At 44.1% G+C, this 22,323-nt stretch overlaps 1 protein-coding gene across 12 annotated transcripts in view; it reads right to left on the bottom strand.

The window, feature by feature from the left end:
- Window positions 1–22,323, bottom strand: part of LOC310888750 (ubiquitin-associated protein 1-like) — a 103,030-nt gene that overhangs the window by 44,790 nt on the left and 35,917 nt on the right. For 11 of the 12 annotated variants that reach the window (XR_014576130.1, XR_014576131.1, XR_014576132.1 and 8 more), the window contains 2 exons: window positions 3,928–3,968; window positions 1,168–1,292 (listed from right to left, as the gene is read on the bottom strand). Coding sequence is in view for 8 of the 12 variants with exons in the window: in XM_083815774.1 (XP_083671900.1) it covers window positions 1,168–1,292; window positions 3,928–3,961 (159 nt within the window). In the remaining 4 variants the exon portion in view is untranslated. Of the gene's footprint in view, window positions 1–1,167; window positions 1,293–3,927; window positions 3,969–5,868; window positions 6,045–22,323 lie in introns of all 12 variants that reach the window. The other variant, XM_083815778.1, reaches the window with a different exon arrangement.

Genomic DNA, 22,323 nt, shown 5'->3' with positions numbered 1-22,323 from the left:
TAAGACATTTAGATAAGCTACTCACTACCAGCGCACAGGCCACTGTGGTAGCCTGATTGAGAGGACAAAATTCTGAACACACTAAATACATGTGAAGCTTTAATATCTTACAGAGACCAGATGCCCTTAGCGCCCTCCATATCATGACAAAACATTCAGAGAACACAGCCTACAAAGCTAAGTCCAGGGTGTAACCTACCTGTGACTCACAAGAATTACAGCCTGCTTGCCAGGATGATGTCACATAACCAAACGGGTAATAAGACATCCTAGCTCTGAAGAGCAACAAGTCAGGAAGGTTTGCTACGCCTCTGCTGGGCTTTTCTGGGACTCACACTGTGCTATCCATCCCATAGCAGGCTCCAGAGAGAACCTGGAGACCTATCTCAACTCTATACTAAGTAGTTTTCCCTTCCTTTAGCTCTAAGAGATGGGACATATAATTTATCAGCAAGGTGATTTTGAAACACAACTCACTGGCAGAAGTGCTGGGCACTATTCATTCCACACTTTGCCATCTGAGCAGAGCTATCATAGCTGTATACATACAAACACACGTTTAGACACATGAAATACTAAGTACATGGCTTTGGTCAATTTAGCCTCAATGCACTGTTACTACTTTGAATAGCTCCCACCAGAACTGTAAAAAAGCCAAGTAGTTCTGTGCAAGGCATAGCCTACATGATCACATCATTTTATTCGAGGCGTTGCAATCCAACCAGGCGTACTGTATTTGAACCCCAGCTTGGCTGGAAAACAGAGATAGCACAGAATATGGTCATACTTGTAGAACCCTGTTTGAGGGTATGCCATAGCATGGGTGTTTCAATTATTACCATCTTTCCTCTTAGTTTAGCAACTTAGTTTACAACTTAGTTTAGCAATGTCAGGGTAGCATTTAAACCCTTACCTGTTACACAAAAACACTGTGGGTTTTTTGGAGTAGATACACTAAAATAAATGCCATCAGACTTTTTATAGTGACAAGTAGTACAAACTTTTTGCATGGCTTACAATATTATCTTCCTCTACATTCTAGCAGACTATGAAATAACAGTATAGCACAGTGAAGATATATATATATATAAAATATAGTTCACAGCATCGCACGTTGAAGACCTAGGGTCACAGAGGAAAGAGCAGAAGTGCACAAACCATCCTTACCTGGGCTTCTCTGACAAGCTGAGAAGAATCAGGCAGGCAGAAACCAATGGGTAATCCAACCTTCGAAGGGGTTTTAAATTTGTCTCCTATCTTAAATGGGACGTCATCGAGATAACTGAAAGGCCCTAAGATCACAAGAAGAAATTGTATCAAAAACCATACAAATTTGATGCATTCAGTTAAGTCTCATGTTTCTGTATTTGGCAGCTACTCTTTCTCTGCTACCCCAACCACACAATGTGACTCAATACAAAGGAAGTTGCGTGATAAGAAACACACTGAATATGCCTGGACTTCATTGCTTCAGTTTTGTTCTTTCTAAAAGAATATTCTAGTCCATAACTATATTTTACAACACTCCAATCGCTGAGCAGATTTTGAAGTTAATATTCCAGCATCTTAGCTTCCCTCATGACAACACTATGCCTACACAACCAGAAATTGAAGCTCTCCTGAATGTTGCGTTCTGTTATGCCTCTATAGAAGGAGCCATCAGTTTTTGTTATATTCAAAGCAAGTTTTAAAATGACCCAGCTGTAGAGCAGCTAAGAAAAAAAAAAAGGTTTGACATACAAGTGGAAAGTAACATTTGGACAGAAGGGGTCACAAGGACAAAGTAGCCCCAAGTCCAGGAGATCTGCTTTAAACAAAACACGGTGAAATAGCTCAAGAACATTCAGTGTAGCAATTCTGACTTTCCAAACAAGGCAATCTAACTGGATCCAGTCTGATTTGTGATCACTCCAGTGGGAGGCCACAGACTTATTCCATGGTCCTCCATCTGTGCTTTACATCTGTCACTTACGTGTAGTATTTATAGTGTTTTAGGACAAAAACTTTTCAAGCACCCTGCAAACTCACTAGGCAGAATCACCAACAACTCAAGCTCCTCCAAGAAGCCAGACTAAAGTTTTTTTTTTCCATGAGCTGCTGTGAAGAAGTGCGAGAAAACCCATAACATAAATTGTAGTCAGTTTCTAGATTAACTGGTCTAACCTTCTGGAATTACATACAAGGTTTTTGACTGTATATTACTAGACAAACACTCCAAATTTTTGTTATCATTTGTAACTTTGCTCCGAATGCTACAGATCCAACAAGACATTAGTGGCAATGTAAGATGTTTGGTGACTAACCTCTTGCTCAGTGAGCTGTGACTTGCCATTTTTATGTGACCCATTTTCATACTTGGATGACAGTTTAAGTACTATTTGTGCTCCTTCACTGTTGACTCATCTACAACAAGGCAGCCACAAGCTCCAAGAGGACAAGCAGCTTTTGAGAACAGGAATATCCTGTTAATTTGGAATCAAATGTTTATGTGCTGTCATCAGTTGACCTCTTGTGCTATAAACTGCATTGGCTGGTCCCAGAGCCCTGTTGGGACACAGAGGGCATTTCCTCTAGCCCTGACACCCTCAGGCTGAACAACCTACATGGCACCCATACTACCAAAACAAAAGAGCGTTCCAGGCAGAATATAATAGTATTTTCACTGGTCCTTACTGAGAAGCAGTACACAGTACAGCACTCAAACTGCACCTCGCTGGCCACCAACACCACGACACCCAAACAGTATTTGAGCTGGCAGTGTGAGAACTTGGATACAACAGTGCGTGTTTATGCAGAAGTAGCAATTGTGGCAGCCTTTGTGCTTACACTTACATCACAGCCAGGTCAGAGACAGCCTTATCTCCTCCTAAAGGCTCAGAGTCAAGCTTGCCTGCTGCTACCATGCCCTGGTTAGTCCCACTGCTACAAGTCCAGCTCTAACTGGGATGATCCAAGCACACAAGCCAAGCACAATTACCTCTTTGCACCAATCTCACAGCCCAAATTGCTCAGTATGCAAATACTTGTCTTATTAGACCTATTGACACAGTAAGTGGGAGACACCTCCCCTTCCACAGCCTTCTTGTTTGCCTGAAATACACACTAGCCATAGAACACACTCTGTGGTATTTACAGAGCAACATCCCTTGTTTTGGGACAGTAAAAAACCTAAGTGCACCCAGACTAGATGAGCTGAACTGATGGCTGTCAGTTTAACCTCAGCACCTAGACTAAGGAATAAAAACTTTCTTGGTTCTTTCCAGTATGTTAATTTTCTAATACAATGCTATTCTATTTCTAATACAATGCTTCTCTTGAATACAATCCTGCTACAAAAACATCAAGCATGTGCTAAGAGACACCAACTGTTTTAGGACAGTTAATAGAAAAAAAAAGTGTTTCTGAAGCAAAACACTGATGCTCATAGCATTCAGCCCAATCACAACAGTACTAGTCTAGGAAAACTTGAAAACTGACCCAGAAAGTAAAGAATCCTTCACTTTTTTTTTTTTTTAAATAGATGACCTTACTACCTGAATACTCAAATAGATAAAGACTCGATTTGTCTTCTAACAGTAAATTCAATACAAAAAGCAAAACCAACATATACAAAGTAACATCCAAGCCACTGTTTCGATGGTAACGTGGTGGTTTTACTCAGGTGGGCGGCTGAGCTCCACCTCAGCCACTCTCTCATAAGAGAGGGGCAGGGATGATGGGGGATAGTCATAGGCTGAACTTCAGTTTAACCAGAGAACAGGCACAGCGTTAGCAAGCAGATATGCAAGAAGGAAGCCAAGGCACTTTGTTCCTAACAAAAAAGCCAGTCAGGGGCTGAACAGATTAGTCTCGATGGCCAGGACATTAGTCAGCAGCAACAGTAAGATTCATCCTACTGATAGGACAAGGATACCAAATTCCACTTACCATGAGAGTCAGACCCCAACTTCTTAGAAGCCATTTAGAACCTGAAAAACATTTTAAAATTGATTTAGCAACTTAATACATATAGCATTGCATAAGCCTACAGTCTTATCTCTGCAGTATGGGACACGCTGCTGACACTTGCTATGTTAGACAGCAAAATGTATTTTATAGCGCCAAGAATTGACCAAGTGAATAAATAACTTTGCTCAGAGTCTGACAATCCAAATAGCCAAGAAGCAACCAGGTTGATTAGGAAAGCCATGCTGTAGATCACAGCACTCCAAGACTGCTCCTTCCCAGCCCCACTGAGCACATCCTGCCTCCTCTGGCATTAATAGCCCTTCCCACTGGAAATACCACACTGATCCTCTTCAGTTTAATCCCTGTTGCTCTAAAAAGGGATACTATGATATTGGGTATGCACAGCCAGCATGGCACTTGTCTAGATGTGCTGGGTAGTACACTGATAACAATACACAATGCCGGTACACAGTAACTGGTAGGAAGACCTCAAGTTTTCGGATATGCACAAGGAAACAATGCTAACCAGAGCCTTCATCCAGCAACCACAGAATTTAATCAACAGCTTCTTTGTGTGTGTGTGTGTGTTTTTTTGTTTGTTTGTTTGTTTAATTTGAGAAGTCAATGCAAATCCTACATGGCTAAGATGTTAAATGCATGATTATTCAGGCAGCTCTTAACACAGAGGGCCTTCTCAGGGCTATCCTGAGAAGAGAGCTGTTTTGAAACTAGAGCGAGCTGGAGAATATTTGTTGATTGATCAGCTAAAACCCCACTACAGGATGCTTGTGGCGCACTCAATAACCTAGTCTAGCAGCTAAAGCAGGTACAAGAGCATCACAAGATCTTCCTTAGAACACCACAGCCTATTTCCCTGAATAACTCCATCTGTAAGCCCCCCTTTGACGTTATGCATAACAAAGACTCAGAGTTGCCCTTTGTTTCTGGAGCCCTCCAGCTGATTGCCTGTTGGGCAGGGCAGTCTATCTTCACACTCATGAAATTATCTGCTACACACCCACCAGCAGCAGTCAGTGCTCAAAGCACAATTTGGAGCCAATCTAACTTTCAAACCCATCACTCCCCAAATGAGGTCTTATTCTTCAGCCTCGGTGTTTCCACTGTGAATTCCAGAGGCAAATGTTACCTTCAAGGAAGGGTGTCCAGAGCCTAGGACTACATAGACAGCTTCGCTGTCCTTCCTGGCAGCAGCTGACATGGTGGGGATCAGGAAGAGAGTTTCAAGTACTTTTGGAAACTACCTTTTGCTGGGCAAAGGTCGTTTTCACCATTACATCAGAATCAATAGCTCAATCAACACCAATGGCTAATGGGAATTAACACAGCCAAAGCTGCAAGATTTACCCAGATGCAGCCCAACTTCCTGAGGCAAAGCAAGCAGGCACTAGGCTGTGGGGAAGTGAGTCATGCTGGGCAACTTTGGACACACCTGTGAGAAACGCTCTGTAGCCAATAACATAGGCTCAGGCGAGGATCTCAGTGAAGTAGCATTTTTATTCGCAATTGCAATGGCGGGTGTCCTACAAGCGCACCTACTAGTCACACAGTACGGTTTATATACTTTATTGCTTGATGACCGGGACCCTCCCCTGTTTCCCCATTGACTGGGTAATCCAGGTTCACAACCTATCCGATGCTTCACAGATAATACATGGCTTTCAGTTGCCAGCCTGTTATTTTTCAAATTTCTTTTGACTTTTTTACTGTTTGAGGTGGTAATGTTTCTTCCCTTATCTGACTCAACACTGTGATTTTCGCCTAATTGCTCTAAGGAGTCTGGTTGTCTGCATTTTACAAGGTCATATGTTAAGCTTTCTTATCACTGCAAGCATATCAATACCACATTCCTTCCCTCTAAACAATGTAACTCTGTGCAAAAACATTTTTGTTGCCACACACCTTACACAGAAGAGCTGCACATCACTCTGCTTGGTGTTTGTCAGGTTCCTCGCTGCATGTCTCACCCTCTCTCTCTCTCGGCATTGGACGTATGCCCCAAAGCGCTCCTCTCGGCCACTGAGCTGGCTTTGGCACCAGCCAACAGCTGCTTCTCAGAAGGAAACAATATATGGAGCCTTCAAAGAGGGAAGGAGATGGAACAGTGTTGAATTTGCCTCTCAGAGGGCATTCAGGAAGGCTGAGGGCAAAGCCACAAGACCAGACAGTACAGTTGTACGTGAACTACTGGAGTTGAAAGGGCTTTACTGGTCACAGCACCACAGAGGAGGAGATCACACTGCAGAGCATGAAGCCAGCTGCACCTTTTGGGCCCGGATCACAGGGTCAGACAAGCTGCTGCTTTGCTAGATCTCTGTGGGAGTAGCAATTAAGATGTCAACTTGATCTGCTGTTATTGAGACAGCCAGGCCACCTGTGAAGTCACACAGTTTTCACATACTGCAAGCATGTGCTGCGGCCACTTGTCCACGATGAACTGGGGCAGGGTCTCTGTGCACTTCCTTGCATTTCTCTCAACTCTGCTTTATTCTAGCTACTACCTCAGACTGAAAGCCAAGTGCTCCTCTCCTTAAGGATTTTAAAACTTGTGATGCACAGAAAAGTAGCTTCCTCACTCAGTTATCTGAGGGCAATACAGTTTATATTGCCTACCTCATTTATGAGAAGTAACTTACTCCAGACTGTACCAGTATAAGTGTGGGATTAAAATTTTGTTATTGCAGAGTTACATTGTTTAAAGGTAAGGAATGGGGTATTGAGATATGCTTGCAGTGATAAGAAAACTTAGCAGGCGACCTTGTAAAATGCAGACAACCATGTTAGCGTAGCAACCACATAACCACCAAGTGATTATATGAAGGTGCTTTATTCAGCGCTGGAAGCCGGGGCAGGTGCCCAAATCTGGCTTCAAGTCCCGTTACTTCCCAGCCGTTATTTATACATACAATATTGCGTCAGGTATACATATTCATTACAGGTTGCAACATCAGCCTCGCTTTTCATTCTAATTAGCTCCCCTCCCCTTTGCACATGCGTGGCGCACTCTGGTGGTCGTCCAGGTGGTCGTCCAGATGAAGTAAGGAGTCTTCCTCTCCGCTGAACTCTTTCACCTTTCTCACTCGACGCATGCTCCCTCCGCTCCTTGGTTCTGCTTCAACTCATTTCATCATCTCCAGGCCCTTATCCAAGGTCAGGTTGTACCTATTCCCTCCCAGGGTTCCCCTTCAACGATTCCTTTAAATGTTCAGTGTACTCCCTAGGTTTCCAGTATACATAGATTACTTGATAATGTAAGTACATTTAATAATATTTAATTATACCGTATGATCCATCACCTGAGAAACATTAATAGAACATCCATTCGATTCTCCCCAACACTAACATTTCCCCCCTTTGAAAATACTTCACTCACACCAAGAGCAAGTATTTTCATTACTATTAGGTTGAATCAGGTTAGTAGAGGTTAGTGTGTATAACTTGATATAGAGATTAGTAAGTATAATCTTAACGCATCTTTGTTAGTCTACTATCTTATTGATTCCTCTATGCCTGCTTGTTAACGCTAGTACTATAGGATGGGGGTGGAGTAAGTGGGATAGGGTGTTCTGGGTGATTCCCAGTAACCTACTAACCTCCTTAACCACATTGGCAATGAAATGTGGTCCCCTGTCTGAAGAAATACCCAATGGTACACCAAATCTAAGGATTATTTCCTGTAGTAACCATTTTACCGTTTCCTTTGCTTGGTTGGTGCGACAGGGAAGGGCCTCCGGCCATCCTGAAAAAGTATCAACCCCTACCAATAGGTATTTATAACCTCTTGCTTTAGGCAGTTCCACGAAATCTATTTGCCAGTAATCTCCAGGCTCTATTCCAGCTCTAATTCTCCTCATCTCAGCATGTTTCCTTGCTACCGGGTTATTCTTTAAGCAAAGCTCACATTTTGACATTACTGACTTTGCCATTGTTAACATGTGTACCGAGATGACACCTCGTTTCAAATAGGTCACCATTGCTCCTGCACCCCAGTGACATTCATTATGTTTTATTTGTAAGATTTCTCGCATTATTATAGGAGGCACTATGAGTTGTCCTGTCGTAGTCACATACCATCCGTCAGGATTCTTCCGGGCCTTCATCAAATTTGCAAGTCTCTCATCTTCTGCTGAATACTTTGGGTCTTTAGGTAATTTAAAACAAGAGAGGCCTACCTTCGATGGAATTAGAGCCATTACTTTCCGTACTTCACGCGCGACCTTCCGGGCCGTCAAATCTGCCAATCTGTTACCTTCTGCAATCTCTGACATCCCTCCTTGATGAGCTTTACAATGCATTATGGCCACCTGTTGGGGTTTCTGTACAGCTGTTATTAATTTCAATATTTCTTCCTGATATTTTATATTAGTCCCTTGTGAGGATAGCATTCCCCTTTCTTTCCATAATGCCCCATGTACGTGGACTACCCCGAATGCATATTTTGAATCTGTCCAAATATTCACATTCTTACCCTCGCTTAGTTCCAGGGCTCGCGTCAGGGCGACTATTTCTGCTCGTTGGGCTGAAGTCCCCGGAGGTAGGGAATTTGCCTCGATCACTACCTTTGATGTAGTTACTGCGTATCCTGCATAACGAGTCCCATTTTCCACGAAGCTGCTTCCATCCGTGAAAAGTTCCCAATCTGGTCTCTCCAGAGGCTGATCTTTTAAGTCTGTTCTGCTGGCATAGGTATGTTCGATGATCTCCACGCAATCATGACTGAGGTCTCCTTCCTCCGCAGTTGTTCCTAGAAACACTGCTGGGTTCAATAGGTTAGTAGTTCTTAAGATTACATCATCTTGCTCAGTTAATATAGCTTGATATTTCATCATTCGGCTGGGCGATAGCCAATGGCCCCCCTTTTGCTCCAATACCGTAGTCACCATATGTGGCACGAACACTTCAATTTGTTTCCCTAATGTGAGCTTCCTGGCTTCCTGTATTAAAAGGACTGTGGCTGCCACGGCCCTTAAACACGAGGGCCATCCGGCGCTTACCGCATCCAATTGTTTAGAAAAATACCCCACAGGTCTTTTCCAGCTCCCAAGTCGCTGGGTCAGTACTCCTAATGCCAATCGTTGTCTCTCATGCACAAACAGCTGGAAGTCCTTTGATAAGTCCGGCAAGCCCAAGGCAGGCGCCTTTATCAGGGCTTCTTTTAATTTCTTAAAGGCCTCTTGTTGTGGCTTTCCCCAGGTAAATGTACAGGCCTTTTGGGTTTCATAGAGGGGCTTTGCTATGAGTCCATAGTCCATTACCCACAGTCTACACCACCCGGCCATACCTAGGAAAGCCCGTAGTTCGTGCAGATTTCGCGGCTCGGGGATTTCACAAATAGCTTGTATTCGGTTAACTCCCAATTTTCTTTGTCCTTGAGAAATTTCACATCCCAAATAAATTACTGTTGTGCACGCGATTTGTGCCTTTTGTTTAGAAACCTTGTACCCATTTAGTCCCAATTGATTCAAAATATCAATAGTTACCTGAATACATTCTGACTCTCCTTCGGTAGCTATTAATATATCGTCCGCATATTGTAGCAGCAAGTATCGGTCCTTTGGTACCTGAATCTGTTCTTGGTTAATCCAGTCTTCTATTTCTTTAGCTAGTTGACTGCCGAAGAGGGTCGGGCTATTCTTGAATCCTTGAGGCAACCTTGTCCAGGTTAGTTGCATCTTTCGTCCGTTCCGTGGATTTTCCCATTCAAAAGCAAAAAGCTTTCTACTTTCCTTGTCAATGGGTATGCAGAAGAAGGCGTCTTTTAAATCAATTACCGTAAACCACTTATATTTCTCTTTTACAGATGTTAACAATGTATAAGGATTAGCCACCACTGGGTGAATATCTTTTGTTATTTCGTTTATTGCCCTAAGGTCCTGCACTAGCCTGTATTCCCCATTAGGTTTCTTTACTGGGAAAATTGGGGTATTATATTCAGATTTGCATTCCTCCAGAATGTGGTAGCTAAGAAATTTATCTATAATCTTTACTATCCCTAGCCTAGCTTCTAGCTTCAACGGGTACTGTTTAATCCGTACCGGTCGGGCCCCTTCCTTAAGTTCAATTTTTACTGGCTGGGCTAGTTTTGATTTTCCAGGCCATTTCCAACAGCCTATCCAAATTTCTCAAATCTGCACCTTCTAACTTTTGCAATTTCTTCCTAATATCCTCTTGGGCTTGTCCCAAGAAAATGAGTACTAATTGAGCTTTAGCTTGCTCAGTCTCTACGTCTAAATCTGTATATTTCTTAGATATTTCTTATCTGTATATTTCTTCTGTATATTTCAACCAGACTCCTTAGAACAATTAGGTGAAAGTCACGGTGTCAAGTCAGAGAAGTGAAGAAACATTACCACTTCAAACAGTAAAAAAGTCAAAAGAAATTTGAAATTTAACAGGCCGGCAACTGAAGGCCAGGCATTGTCTGTGAAGCATCAGATAGGTTGTGAACCTGGATTACCCACTCAGTGGGGAAACAGGGGAGGGTCCTGTCATCAAAAAGTATATAAACTGTGTTTTGGAACTAGTGGGTGCGCTCTCCTGCTTGTGGGGCGCCCGCCATTGCAATCGCGAATAAATTACTACTTCACTGAGATCCTCGCCTGAGCCTAAGTTATTGGCTACGGAGCGTTTCTCACAATTTGGGGGCTCGTCCGGGAGCCAGTCACCTACCGGGGAGCCCCACCGCCGCAGCAGCAGGAAGGCATGCCCCGCTGATTTCAGGGTCCTGTGCATCGGCGGTGGCGGTTCTGCGGTGAGCTGACAGAGGGCCCGAGACTGATTAAAGAGGCGGGATCCGTGAAGTAGTGGGGAAGGGAAGAAGGTAGGCACTCCGGGTTTAAGAATTGATCCGGTAACTCTGTGCACAGACCAAGGTAAGAAATATGAAGTATTGCCTTGGGGGTCGGGTGAGACTCTGTGTGATGTGTGATTGAGACGTACTTTTGTACTGAGCGAGTGTGGAGTCCTGATCCGCGGTTCCGTAACTCCGCGAGGGGCGCGGCCGTGTGATAAATTAGCGGGTGTTTGTTCATTGTCTTTAAAAGGAATTCAGAGAATCTGCTGAGAAGATAAGGTTTTGCAATTTACGACCTTGTTAAGGGGGAAGACTAAGCAAGTAGATAGTGGGGAGGGGGTGTTGGATAAACATCCTTGGTAAAACAAAGACTCTGTGAAATACTGTTTCCCGCTTCACTACCCTCCCCCTTGAACACGAGCACAAGGCATGATCATCGAAAGAAAAACAACGACCCCCAACAACGAACTGCGCAGCTTCAGAAGGTCCAACAAGTCCTGACAAGCCGAAACTTGGATGCTATAAAACGGCGACACTGAAAAGGGAAAGTTGCGTGCTGTGGTGGAGCGGAGACTCCCCAGCTGCCCGGCGCTGTTTTGCTTGTACCTGCTTACTTAATTAATAAATTATCTTCGACCAGAAAATTGCGTGGTCTCGCTTATAGCTTATAACAAATTTGGTGCCGTGACTCGGATGAAGGTGGATTGACTGGGAATCCCTCTAGGGGAGGCGCCCTGCCGATTTCGGCGGCCCCTGGAACGGAAAGCCTCACTCGAGCCCTTCACCGACGAACCCAAAATTAGGCACAAGCAAATAAAACCGGTAACTCCAAGCAATCTTTGTGCACGAAGACCGAACGAAGACCCACGGGGTGGGTAAGTATAGGCCGGTGATCCGTTCGGTTGGGGTTTGTGATCCCGGAGTGCGTCTGCGTGAGACGTCCAGTTGCGGACGAAGTGAGTGCGGACCCCTCAGTAGTGCGGTTCCCACATCCCGCGAGGGACTGGGCCACGACCAGGGGGAAGCGGCTCTGTGTGTGTGTGAAGGCACTCCGGAAGATGGGACAGAAGAAGAGTAAGCCTTCTGGTCCCATGGGTGGGGTAATGCCTAGTGCTAGGTTGCCCCCTATTCCCCCAGATAGTCCACTGGGGTTAATGATTAAGAATTGGAGTGATTCCCCTTTTGGGCGGGGAAAGGATAAAGTAAAAATGATTCATTATTGTGTTGAAGTTTGGGGAGGTAGGCAAATTATTGGCCCATATTTGGGTCGTTTGAAGACTGGGTTTGCCAAGCCTTAAACATTCATGTAAATGCAAAGGAACCTTTTTGTTTAGAGGAGAGCGAATATGTGAGCCTTTGGATTGGCTCAGAGAATCGAGTTAATCTGTACCCTCTGTACCCTTTAAAAGAAAAAGGAGGGGCAAAATTACAAATTGTGGAGCAAAAGATAAAGTACCTGGGTCACCAGTTAAGTAAGGGGACTAAGAAGTTAGACCCGGGCAGAATCAGTGGAATACTGGTTTTAGCGTCCCCGCGAACTAAAAGGCAGGTACGGCAACTGTTAGGGTTGACCGGATACTGTAGACAATGGATAGAAGATTACAGTGGAAAGGTTAAATTTTTATATAACAAGCTGAATAAGGATGGATTACTCAAATGGACAAAAGAAGATGAGGAACGACTGAACAAGTTAAAGGAGGAACTAGTACCCCCCCCAGTGTTAAGGAGGCCGTTTTGGTTTTTTTTTGTGAACAGCGCAGCAGGCACGGCATACGGAGTGCTGGCCCAAGAATGGGCAGGGAGTAAAAAACCTGTGGCCTATTTGTCTAAATTATTGGATCCGGTTAGCCGGGGGTTGGCCAAACTGTTTGCAGGTAGTGGTAGCTGCTGCCTTGTTAGTGGAAGAAGCACAGAAGATCACTTTTGGGGGGGGAAATCAAAGTAATATCTCTACACAATATATGCGGGGTACTGCAACAGAAGGCAGAGAAATGGATCACTGACGCCACATTATTAAAATATGAAGGAATTTTGATTTCCTCTCCAAAATTAACATTAGAAACAACCTCCCTACAGAACCCTGCTCAATTTCTTTATGGGGAACCAAATGAGTCCTTAGGACATGATTGCCTCCGAAATATAGAAGAGCAAACGAAATTGAGACCTGATCTAGAGGAGGTGGAATTACCCATAGGTGAACAGATATATGTGGATGGTTCCTCGAGAGTAGTCGAGGGAAAGCGAAAATCAGGATACGCGTTAGTAAACGGGAAAACATTTGGGATAGTGGAATCTGGACCTTTGAGCCCTAGCTGGTCCGCCCAAGCTTGCGAGCTATATGCCATATTGCGGGCCCTAAAATTGTTGAAAAATAAAAGCGGTACAATATATACAGATTCAAAATATGCTTATGGGGTAGTACATACATTTGGTAAAATATGGGAAGAAAGGGGGCTCATCAATTCACAAGGAAAGGGTTTAATACATCAGGAATTGATTACCCAGGTTTTACAAGCTATCAGAGAGCCCAAAGAAATTGCCGTAGTACATATAAAAGGGCATCAAAAAGGCCTCACCCCTCAGGTTAGGGGTAATAATCTAGCAGATCAGGAGGCAAAAAGGGCAGCATTAATAAGTATAAGAATTATAAGAACGAGGGAAGATTGCCCAGACTGTGGGAAATACTTAATACTTATACTTAATACTTAATATATAATAATTAATATAATAATTAATAATATAATATATAAATAATATATAATAATGCTTAATTTAATACTTAATACTTAATACTGTGGGAAAGACTTAAAGGAATTTCCATGTTATGATTGCTGGAGTGAATGGGGAGTTGATGGGATTGAATGCAATTGTTCTGAGGAAGAAAGCCCGCCTTATAAAAACTGCTACAAGTGCGGGCCGGCTAACTCCCTGTGGTCGAATGGACCCATTCCCCTCCCCTTACTCTGTTTCACTATTACAGAAGAAGACAAGATGACACAAATGGGGGTTCGAAAAAAAAAAAAAAACGATAAAGGGAAATGGGTACTGCCCGATGGACGGGAAGTGTTACCAAAATCAGTAGCTATGAGGGTGCTACGGAGATTTCATGAACAGATGCACTGGGGAACCCAGGCATTGGTGGATCAATTTGCCACAAATTATATGTGTATAGGGATTTATAATATAGCAAAGAGGATCGTAAATGATTGCATAACTTGTCGGAGGGTAAATGCTCAACACATGAGAAAAAGGGTCCCGGGAGGAGGACGAGAATTGGCACATCGACCTTTTGCAAAGATTCAATTAGATTTTACTGAACTTCCAAAAACGGGGCGATATAGATACTTGTTAGTTATTGTAGACCACCTCACAAACTTTGTTGAAGCATTCCCTATGGCAAGGGCCACAGCTCAAACCGTGGTAAAGATATTATTAGAAAGCATCATACCCAGATACGGGGTAATAGAAGCAATTGACTCTGATCGAGGCCCACACTTTGTGTCAAAGGTATCCCGAGACACGATGAAGGCTCTGGGAATTAAATGGGAATATCACACTCCCTGGCATCCTCAGAGTTCGGGAAAGGTAGAACGAATGAATGGTGAAATTAAAAAGCAACTAACAAAGCTTATGATAGAGACTAAAACCTCCTGGGTGAAATGTTTACCGCTTGCACTATTGAATATCCGGACATAGCCCCGAGCCGATGTCGGAATCTCACCTTTTGAAAGGCTGTATGGTATGCCTTATGATTTAGAGATGCCATCTGATCACCCCCAGGTACAGGATATCCAATTAAAACCTTATTTAATACAGCTTATGAACCGACGGAGGGAGTTGCAAGCGAAAGGCTTGGTGGCTAGATATAGCAATCCATAGGATACAACCTGGAGATAGGGTTCTAATTAAGACATGGAAAGAAACGTCTTTAACACCGCGGTGGGGAGGCCCCTATGTTGTTTTACTTATTACAGAGACGGCTATCCGGACGGCTGAGAAGGGGTGAACGCATGCCAGTCGTGTGAAAGGACCGATCCAGAAAAGCAAATGGGAAGCGGTCGCAGGCCCTGATGACTTAAAGCTCACGTTGAAAGGAACTCGATAAGTATGGTCTAACTGTCTATGTATCGTAAAAAAAGGAGGAGAGGGGACCCTGTTTGATCAGAAAAAGGTCGCGGTTACCTGAGAAACTCCCCTGAAGAACACTGCTGCTGCCGAGAAGAACCTGCACCTTGTAGTTCGCTGCAACCGAACTGACAAGCGAGGCAGAGAGTGAAACGGTGGGGAATTACGTGGCCAGGTAAAGAACTCTGGAAAATGGGCCCTAGCCATTTTTTTTGCGATACATAGTAATGGGTACGATTGTTTACACTGTTCCTGGGTCTGTGCACCCTCACAAACCTTTTAAATGGAGCCTGATTAGATGGGAAGATCACCATGTTGTTCAGCAGATAACTACTGCTGGGGGACTGATAGGGGAGGCATCATCTATATAAAGAAGGAAGAGACAAAGAGTTCCCAACGGATGGGACCAAATCAGAAACTGTCGGGGAGTGTTTTGAGGATTCAGCCTACACAAGCTTTTAGAATGCTAACTCCTAATAGCCCTAAACCACTGGAGGTTGCTAATAAATCAGTAAACCCGGAGTACGGGATTAGAAATGAAGGGGTGACCGGGAATAACATATGGAGAATCATGAATGCTAGTTATCAGTTGTTGAATCAAACAAATCCAGACGTGCCTAGACCTTGCTGGTTATGTCTTGATATAAGGCCCCCATATTACGACGCCATTGGGGATCTGGGAGAGACCACCCGTTCAAACGAAACCGATCCCCCACAATGCCATTGGGGAAGGGATGTAGGAATAACGTTAACGGAAGTAACTGGGAATGGCAGGTGCGTAGGCACGGTCCCTGGTGAGAAGTTCCATCTATGCAATATTACAGAAAATGTTACACAATTAGACAAAGAAAAATGGTTAATACCAGCAGATAACACCAGATGGGTATGTTCGTCTCTGGGGGTAACTCCATGCTTATCTTTGAAATTGTTCAACTCGTCTCATGATTTCTGTGTACAGGTAGTAATTATCCCAAGGATTCTTTACCATTCTGAGGAGTATATGTACATCCAACATGCTATGGCAAAAAACCACTTAAGGAAGAGAGAGCCTATTACGGCTGTTACTTTAGCCACTCTGATGATTCTGGGGGCTGCAGGAGCCGGAACTGGAATTACCTCTCTGGTAAAACAAAGCCAAGAATTTACCTCTCTACGCATTGCTGTAGATGAGGATTTGGCCCATATCGAGCAATCTATATCAGCTTTCGAGAAATCTGTGCGATCCTTATCTGAAGTAGTACTACAAAATCGTAGGGGATTAGATCTGATTTTTCTACAACAAGGAGGACTGTGTGCAGCCCTAAGAGAGGAGTGTTGTGTATATGCTGATCATACTGGAGTGGTAAGGGACACAATGACTAAATTGAGAGAAGGGCTAGAAAAACGAAAAAGGGAGAATGAAGCCCACCAAAACTGGTACGAATCCTGGTTTAATTACTCGCCTTGGCTAACTACCTTGCTATCAACCATAGCAGGACCTTTACTGTTATTTATATTAGCATTGACTTTTGGACCATATATATTCAATCGAGTAATCGCGATTGTAAAAAACCGATTAGAGGCAGCTCACCTTATGCTTGTGCGTGCGAAATATGAATCTCTTGAACAGGAGGAGGATGACGCAGAAACTTTAATATTCAGCAAACAAGTGCTTCAAAAATTCATCAATGAACAAAATATGTTAGAAAAAGAAAAAGGAGGGATTGTGATAAATTAGTGGGTGTTTGTTCATTGTCTTTAAAAGGAATTCAGAGAATCTGCTGAGAAGATAAGGTTTTGCAATTTACGACCTTGTTAAGGGGGAAGACTAAGCAAGTAGATAGTGGGGAGGGGGTGTTGGATAAACATCCTTGGTAAAACAAAGACTCTGTGAAATACTGTTTGCCGCTTCACTACCCTCCCCCTTGAACACGAGCACAAGGCATGATCATCGAAAGAAAAACAACGACCCCCAACAACGAACTGCGCAGCTTCAGAAGGTCCAACAAGTCCTGACAAGCCGAAACTTGGATGCTATAAAACGGCGACACTGAAAAGGGAAAGTTGCGTGCTGTGGTGGAGCGGAGACTCCCCAGCCGCCCAGCGCTGTTTTGCTTGTGCCTGCTTACTTAATTAATAAATTATCTTCGACCAGAAAATTGCGTGGTCTCGCTTATAACAGCCGGAGACAGACGAAGTGTGAGATAAGGGAGAGAAAGGAAGAGTCTCGGGAAATTTGGTGTATGGTAAGCCCTTGCACAGGGAAGTGCTTGGCACTACACCAGGGAAATTTGGTGTGCGGTAGTCCTTGCACGGGGAAGTGCTTGGTATATTTGCTGTGGTGTTTGGTCAGGTTCCCAAGTATCGAGAAGGGGGGGGGCGGGGGGGGCAGCCTGCTCCACCAGGGGCCTCTCCACAGGCCGCAGGGGGCTTCGGCTCCGGCGCCTGGAGCGCCTCCACCCCCTCCTTCTGTGCTGACTTTGGTGTCTGCGGGGAGGTTTCTCGCTCCTCGCTCTCCCAGCTGCTGTTGAGCAGCAGGTTTTTTGTTTGTTTGTTTGTTTTCGTGGATGTGCTCTCACAGAGGCACGGACTGTGTTGCTCATGGCTTGGCTCTGGGCAGCGGTGGGCCCCTCTGGGGCTGGATGAAATTGTCCCTTATCTGCCATGGGGCGGTTTCTGGATTCTCCTCGTGGGGGCTGCCACTGCAGCCCCCTCCCCCCCAAACCTTGCCATCAAACCCAATACACTGGGGCAGCTAGGTCATTACTGGCCTGTAAAGTATCAGGGATTAAATTAACTAATGAAACCCTAAATGTGATGGGGGTAGAAGGGGCTGGGATAACAGTGCCACCTTTGGGGGATACCAAGCTGAGACTAGGGGATAAAATGATCTCTGGGCAATTATTGCATGTACCCGAGGCAGGGACTAACTTGTTGGGAAGGGATTTGATGATGAAATTGGGCATTCAAATAGTAAATTGTTAGACTGGAATAACAGTGGTATTAATGGAGTGCTCTCAGGCCCTGAGAGCAAAGATATATTTGCCTTTGAGTGGAAAGACCCTGAAATGGGGGCGGAAGCAACAATACATATGGACAGTTTTACCTCAGGGGTTTACAGGGCCACCAATTTATTTGGGCAAGTTCTAGAACAGATTTTGGAGCAATTCCAACCCCCCGAGGACGTGTTACTGTTACAAATATGTAGATGATCTTTTATTGTCAGGACAGGAGAAAACAGTTGTGAAGGAAGCCACTAACAAGCCATTCAACTTTCTGGGAAAGCAGGGCTTGGGAGTGTTGAAAAATAAATTACAATACGTAGAAAGAGAAGTCAGGTATTTAAGGCATCTAATGTCTGAGGGAAAACGGAGAATAAATCCAGAGAGGATTCAGGGAATTGTTGAAAACTAAGAAAGAACTAAAAAGTTTTTAAGAGAGATTTCTTTAAGGAATCGGGAGCCACGAAGTCTGAGGGAAAACGGATACTCCCTGATGGGAGAGAAATGCTGAATAAAGCACCAATGAGGCAAATATGAAGTTTTACATCAAGAGAGTCATTGGGAGGTGCAAGCAATGTGTGATGTTGTGCTAAGACAGTATGTCTGTGTAGGAATATACACTTTAGTGAAGCAAATATGCAGAGGATGTACCATATGTCAAAAGGCAAATAAAAAGGTCATTTGTAACTCACCTAGAGGGGGACGGGAGCCAGGGATTCGACCTTTCCCAAGTATACAGGTAGACTTTACTGAGTTACCTAAAGGAGGGAGATTTAAGTACTTGTTTGTCCTAGTTGACCACATGACTGGATGTGTGTAAGCTTTCCCCTCGGTATCTGCCACTGCGAACACGGTGGCTAAGGTATCACCGGAGCAAACAGTCCCTAGATATGGGATAGCTGAAAACATTGATTCAGACCAAGGAAGTCATTTCCCTTCACAAGTACTGCAAGGGTTAATGCAGGCCTTAGAGACTGAGTGGGATTTTTACACCCCCTGGCACCCCTCCTCTTCTGGGGAGGTGGAGTGAATGAACCAGACATTAAAGAAGCAATTAACTAAATTAGTGTTAGAAACCCAACTTCCTTGGGTAAAATGCTTACCTTTAGCACTCCTACAGGTTCAGACAGCACCAAGAAAGGATATGGGAATTTCACCATAGGAGATGCTGTTCGGATTGCCCTATCTGGGCAGAAGGGATGAGATACCACAATTCGAAACAAGAGAGTTTTCTTAAGAACTGTATTCTGGGGTTGTCCTCTTTGTCATCTCTCAGGACCCGTGGGAAATTGGGTCCTGATTCAGACCTGGAAAGGATCAACTGCAGCCTGAATGGGAAGGACACTTCCAAGTACTACTAACCACTGAAACAGCCATAGGAACTGCGGAAAAAGGTTGGACTCACTATACTCGAGTGAAGGCATCCGTCGACCCTAGTACCTGGGAAGCTGTTCCTACAGAAGACTTGTTGGAAGCTGAAATTGAAGAGAAAAAAATCTCATAGTGGACTCTGAGCGGGATAAGAGCTTGCAATTGTAAACTAACCTTTTATTTTCACAGGTAACTAATGAGTGTGACTTGTGATTGAGAGAAAGGACAGACCTATAGTGAATTGAAGTGCTCCCAAGGGGGGTTTGTTGTAGTAGTAGTGTACATCTTATTCTTTGTATTGATAATTATTTGGAAACCTGAGGTTTAAAAATAACAACAGGGAAAAATCGACTATTAATTTTGTTTCTAGTGTTTGTAGGCCTCAGAGAAAGCCTTGGTCAATCGGCAACTTGGAAAAGGCATGACCAGATAATAGTAAGACGGGATACCCCGTAAAAATATGGGTGACTGTGACAGAGGGTTATGTACCACAATCTGTCATGGTTGATGCTTGTGAGGTGTTATTGGCTACGGAGTGTTTCTCACATAAGGAATAACGAAAGGAAAATCCAAAGGGATCATTTTTAAAGTGATAATTGATATCCCCTCTTCAGCAGGCTGCTGCAAGGACATACTAAGTTTCCCACACACTGATCTTAGCTAACTGAACACCAGGTTAGCGCGATGTTATCAGTTCACTCCAGGGACATGAACAGCAGCATGTACAAGTCCCCCAGAACCAAAGATGTGTATCTCTAGCATCCAGGGAGTTTCACAGTCATATCAGGCTGGGGCCACATAAAGCCTTGGATGTGCCCTGGATGCAAAAATACCCACATAAGCACTAAGTATTTTTCTTTTGTTGCCAACCCTGTAGTAAGATCCAAGAGGAGGCCAAGGACCTGGCATTAGTTTTGAAATGCAGGAGGAAAAACAATTCCTCTGCCACATGCAACACCTTATTTTTAAGCTACAGCAATCTATCATGAAACTGCGCTATTCACAGAGATAGTCACACTTTAGATTCAAGTAGCATTCCAGTTTAAATCTTAAAAATCTTAAAAATCTTTTAAATCTCACTAGCTCTTCCTAATGCACCGTGAGCAAACACTTAGCAAGAGACCATTCCCTGAGCCTGCAACATCAGCAAACAGCGTTGTGGAGCGCTGAACGCAGGAATGCTGGCACAGGCTGCCAGCCACATTTCGTCACCTCCTTTCTAAAGGGGGCTTAATTAAACCAGTGTCTTCTGAGTAATGAGATTTGATAAGCTATTCAGGCTTGGTCAAAGCTGTTACAGTAGACAGTAAGGGCTTGCTCACCTTTAGGGCTGATCTTTTGGAGATTTGAAGGGTTTGCTCCCAAAGCCATCCTCCAAACCAGCTAAGGACTTTTGCCTGCAGCCCTTGGATTTCCAGACACCAGAACAAGATGCTAAAGGGCATTTGTGGTTTGACGCTTCACTGTGCATTTTAAACTGACAGAAAGTCTACTCTACTGTAGGTAGAGTTTTTCAGCACCCTTCCTGGGCTAGTGAAACAAGTTGGTTCCATATTTCTAGGTCTTCTTACAGCCACCTCCAAGCTTTCTTCTATAATCATAGACCTCCTTAGCCCCATCCCCTAATTCTTGGTTCTGGCTAACCCTTTGGAAAGGGGATCAGGGCTACAGGTGCCTGAAAGTTCTAAGTAATTTTAACATCAACAGCCTAGTATGAACATACAGAGAGGACAGGAAAAGCCCACCTTTTACTTAATTACCCTGAGACAACAGTCTTAAAGCCATGCAGCCAGAGAGAGACAGTGTAGTAGAGCCCAGAGACTGAGGGACAGAAGGGGAAATAAGAGAGAAAAAGATGCAGAAGCAAAGAAGTGCCAACACAAAACTGATGACAAAAGCAACCAGCACAAAGAGATGGTGCCGAGCTGAACAGACTTGAAGGGACAGCACTGAGATGCTTTGAAGAACAAGATGAAAGAAAAGGCACAGTTGGCCCTGGAACATTTGGAGGTGATGATACCAAGAGGCTCCATGCATCACGTCAGTCCCAGACCTGGTATTAAGAGCCAATAAACACAAGCTCAGCCTCTGAAGTTACGTGCACCTGAACCATCTTCACAACTGCTCTGAGGTATTGATATTACCCAAGTTAGGCCAATCCACCCGCTACCATTTGCCATATCTGACCACAATCAGGACACGGTCAGTTTTTGAAGAAGAAAAACTACAAAAAGACAAAACAAAAAATCAAAAAGATCACTTTTATTCTGCATAGATCACATTGATGAGCTCAGCAGTGATTTTACACTGAGAAAGCAAAAAGTAGTTTGATTCAAGTGACTGGCATATCGATGTTACGTAAGACACCGGTTTTAGACAACATTTTAAAAGTTGTACTGCACCTACTAATTTCAGCATAAGGGAAAGGCTAGGACCAACGTCAGAACTCTCTATACAGCTGTCCACAGCACATACAGATGGAGGCAGTGCCTGTTGCCAGGACAAAACAAGATCTGGGTATCAGAGTAAAACCTGACCCCAGAAGTTCAGCACAGCACACAACAGGTCCAGTTTTCAAGCATTACAATCTCCAAAGAGATGACATCACCCCCAAATCCACAGCACATGCTTTTGCTTTGCCCCCTAACAACTCTGCAACCAACGATCCCAGCAAGCTGCAGAGAGGTGCTCCCCTTTTATGAAGTACAAGGGCATCAAGCTGGTAGTGACAGCTCTTTGGATAGTCACTGTAAAACTGGATTTGACATATTGCAACCACATCCTCTACAGTTAAATAAAAAAAAAAGCATCACTTTCACTAGTCTTAATGGAACGAAAATGTGAATTACTCGGGTCCTGCACCTGGGACGGGGCAACCCTGGCTATACATACAGACTGGGCGACGAGACGCTGGAGAGCAGCCCCGCAGAGAGGGATCTGGGGGTTGTGGTTGACAGCAAGCTGAATATGAGCCAGCAGTGTGCCCTGGCAGCCAGGAGGACCAACCGTATCCTGGGGTACATCAAGCACGGCATCGCTAGTCAGTCGAGGGAAGTGACTGTCCCGCTCTCCTCTGCGCTGGTGCGG

This window comes from Anser anser (assembly GCF_964211835.1).
Source record: "Anser anser genome assembly, chromosome: W".
NCBI classification, from domain to species: Eukaryota; Metazoa; Chordata; class Aves; order Anseriformes; family Anatidae; genus Anser; species Anser anser.
The sequence above is the reverse complement of the archived record's forward strand: the minus strand, read 5'-3'. Positions and strand labels throughout refer to the sequence as shown.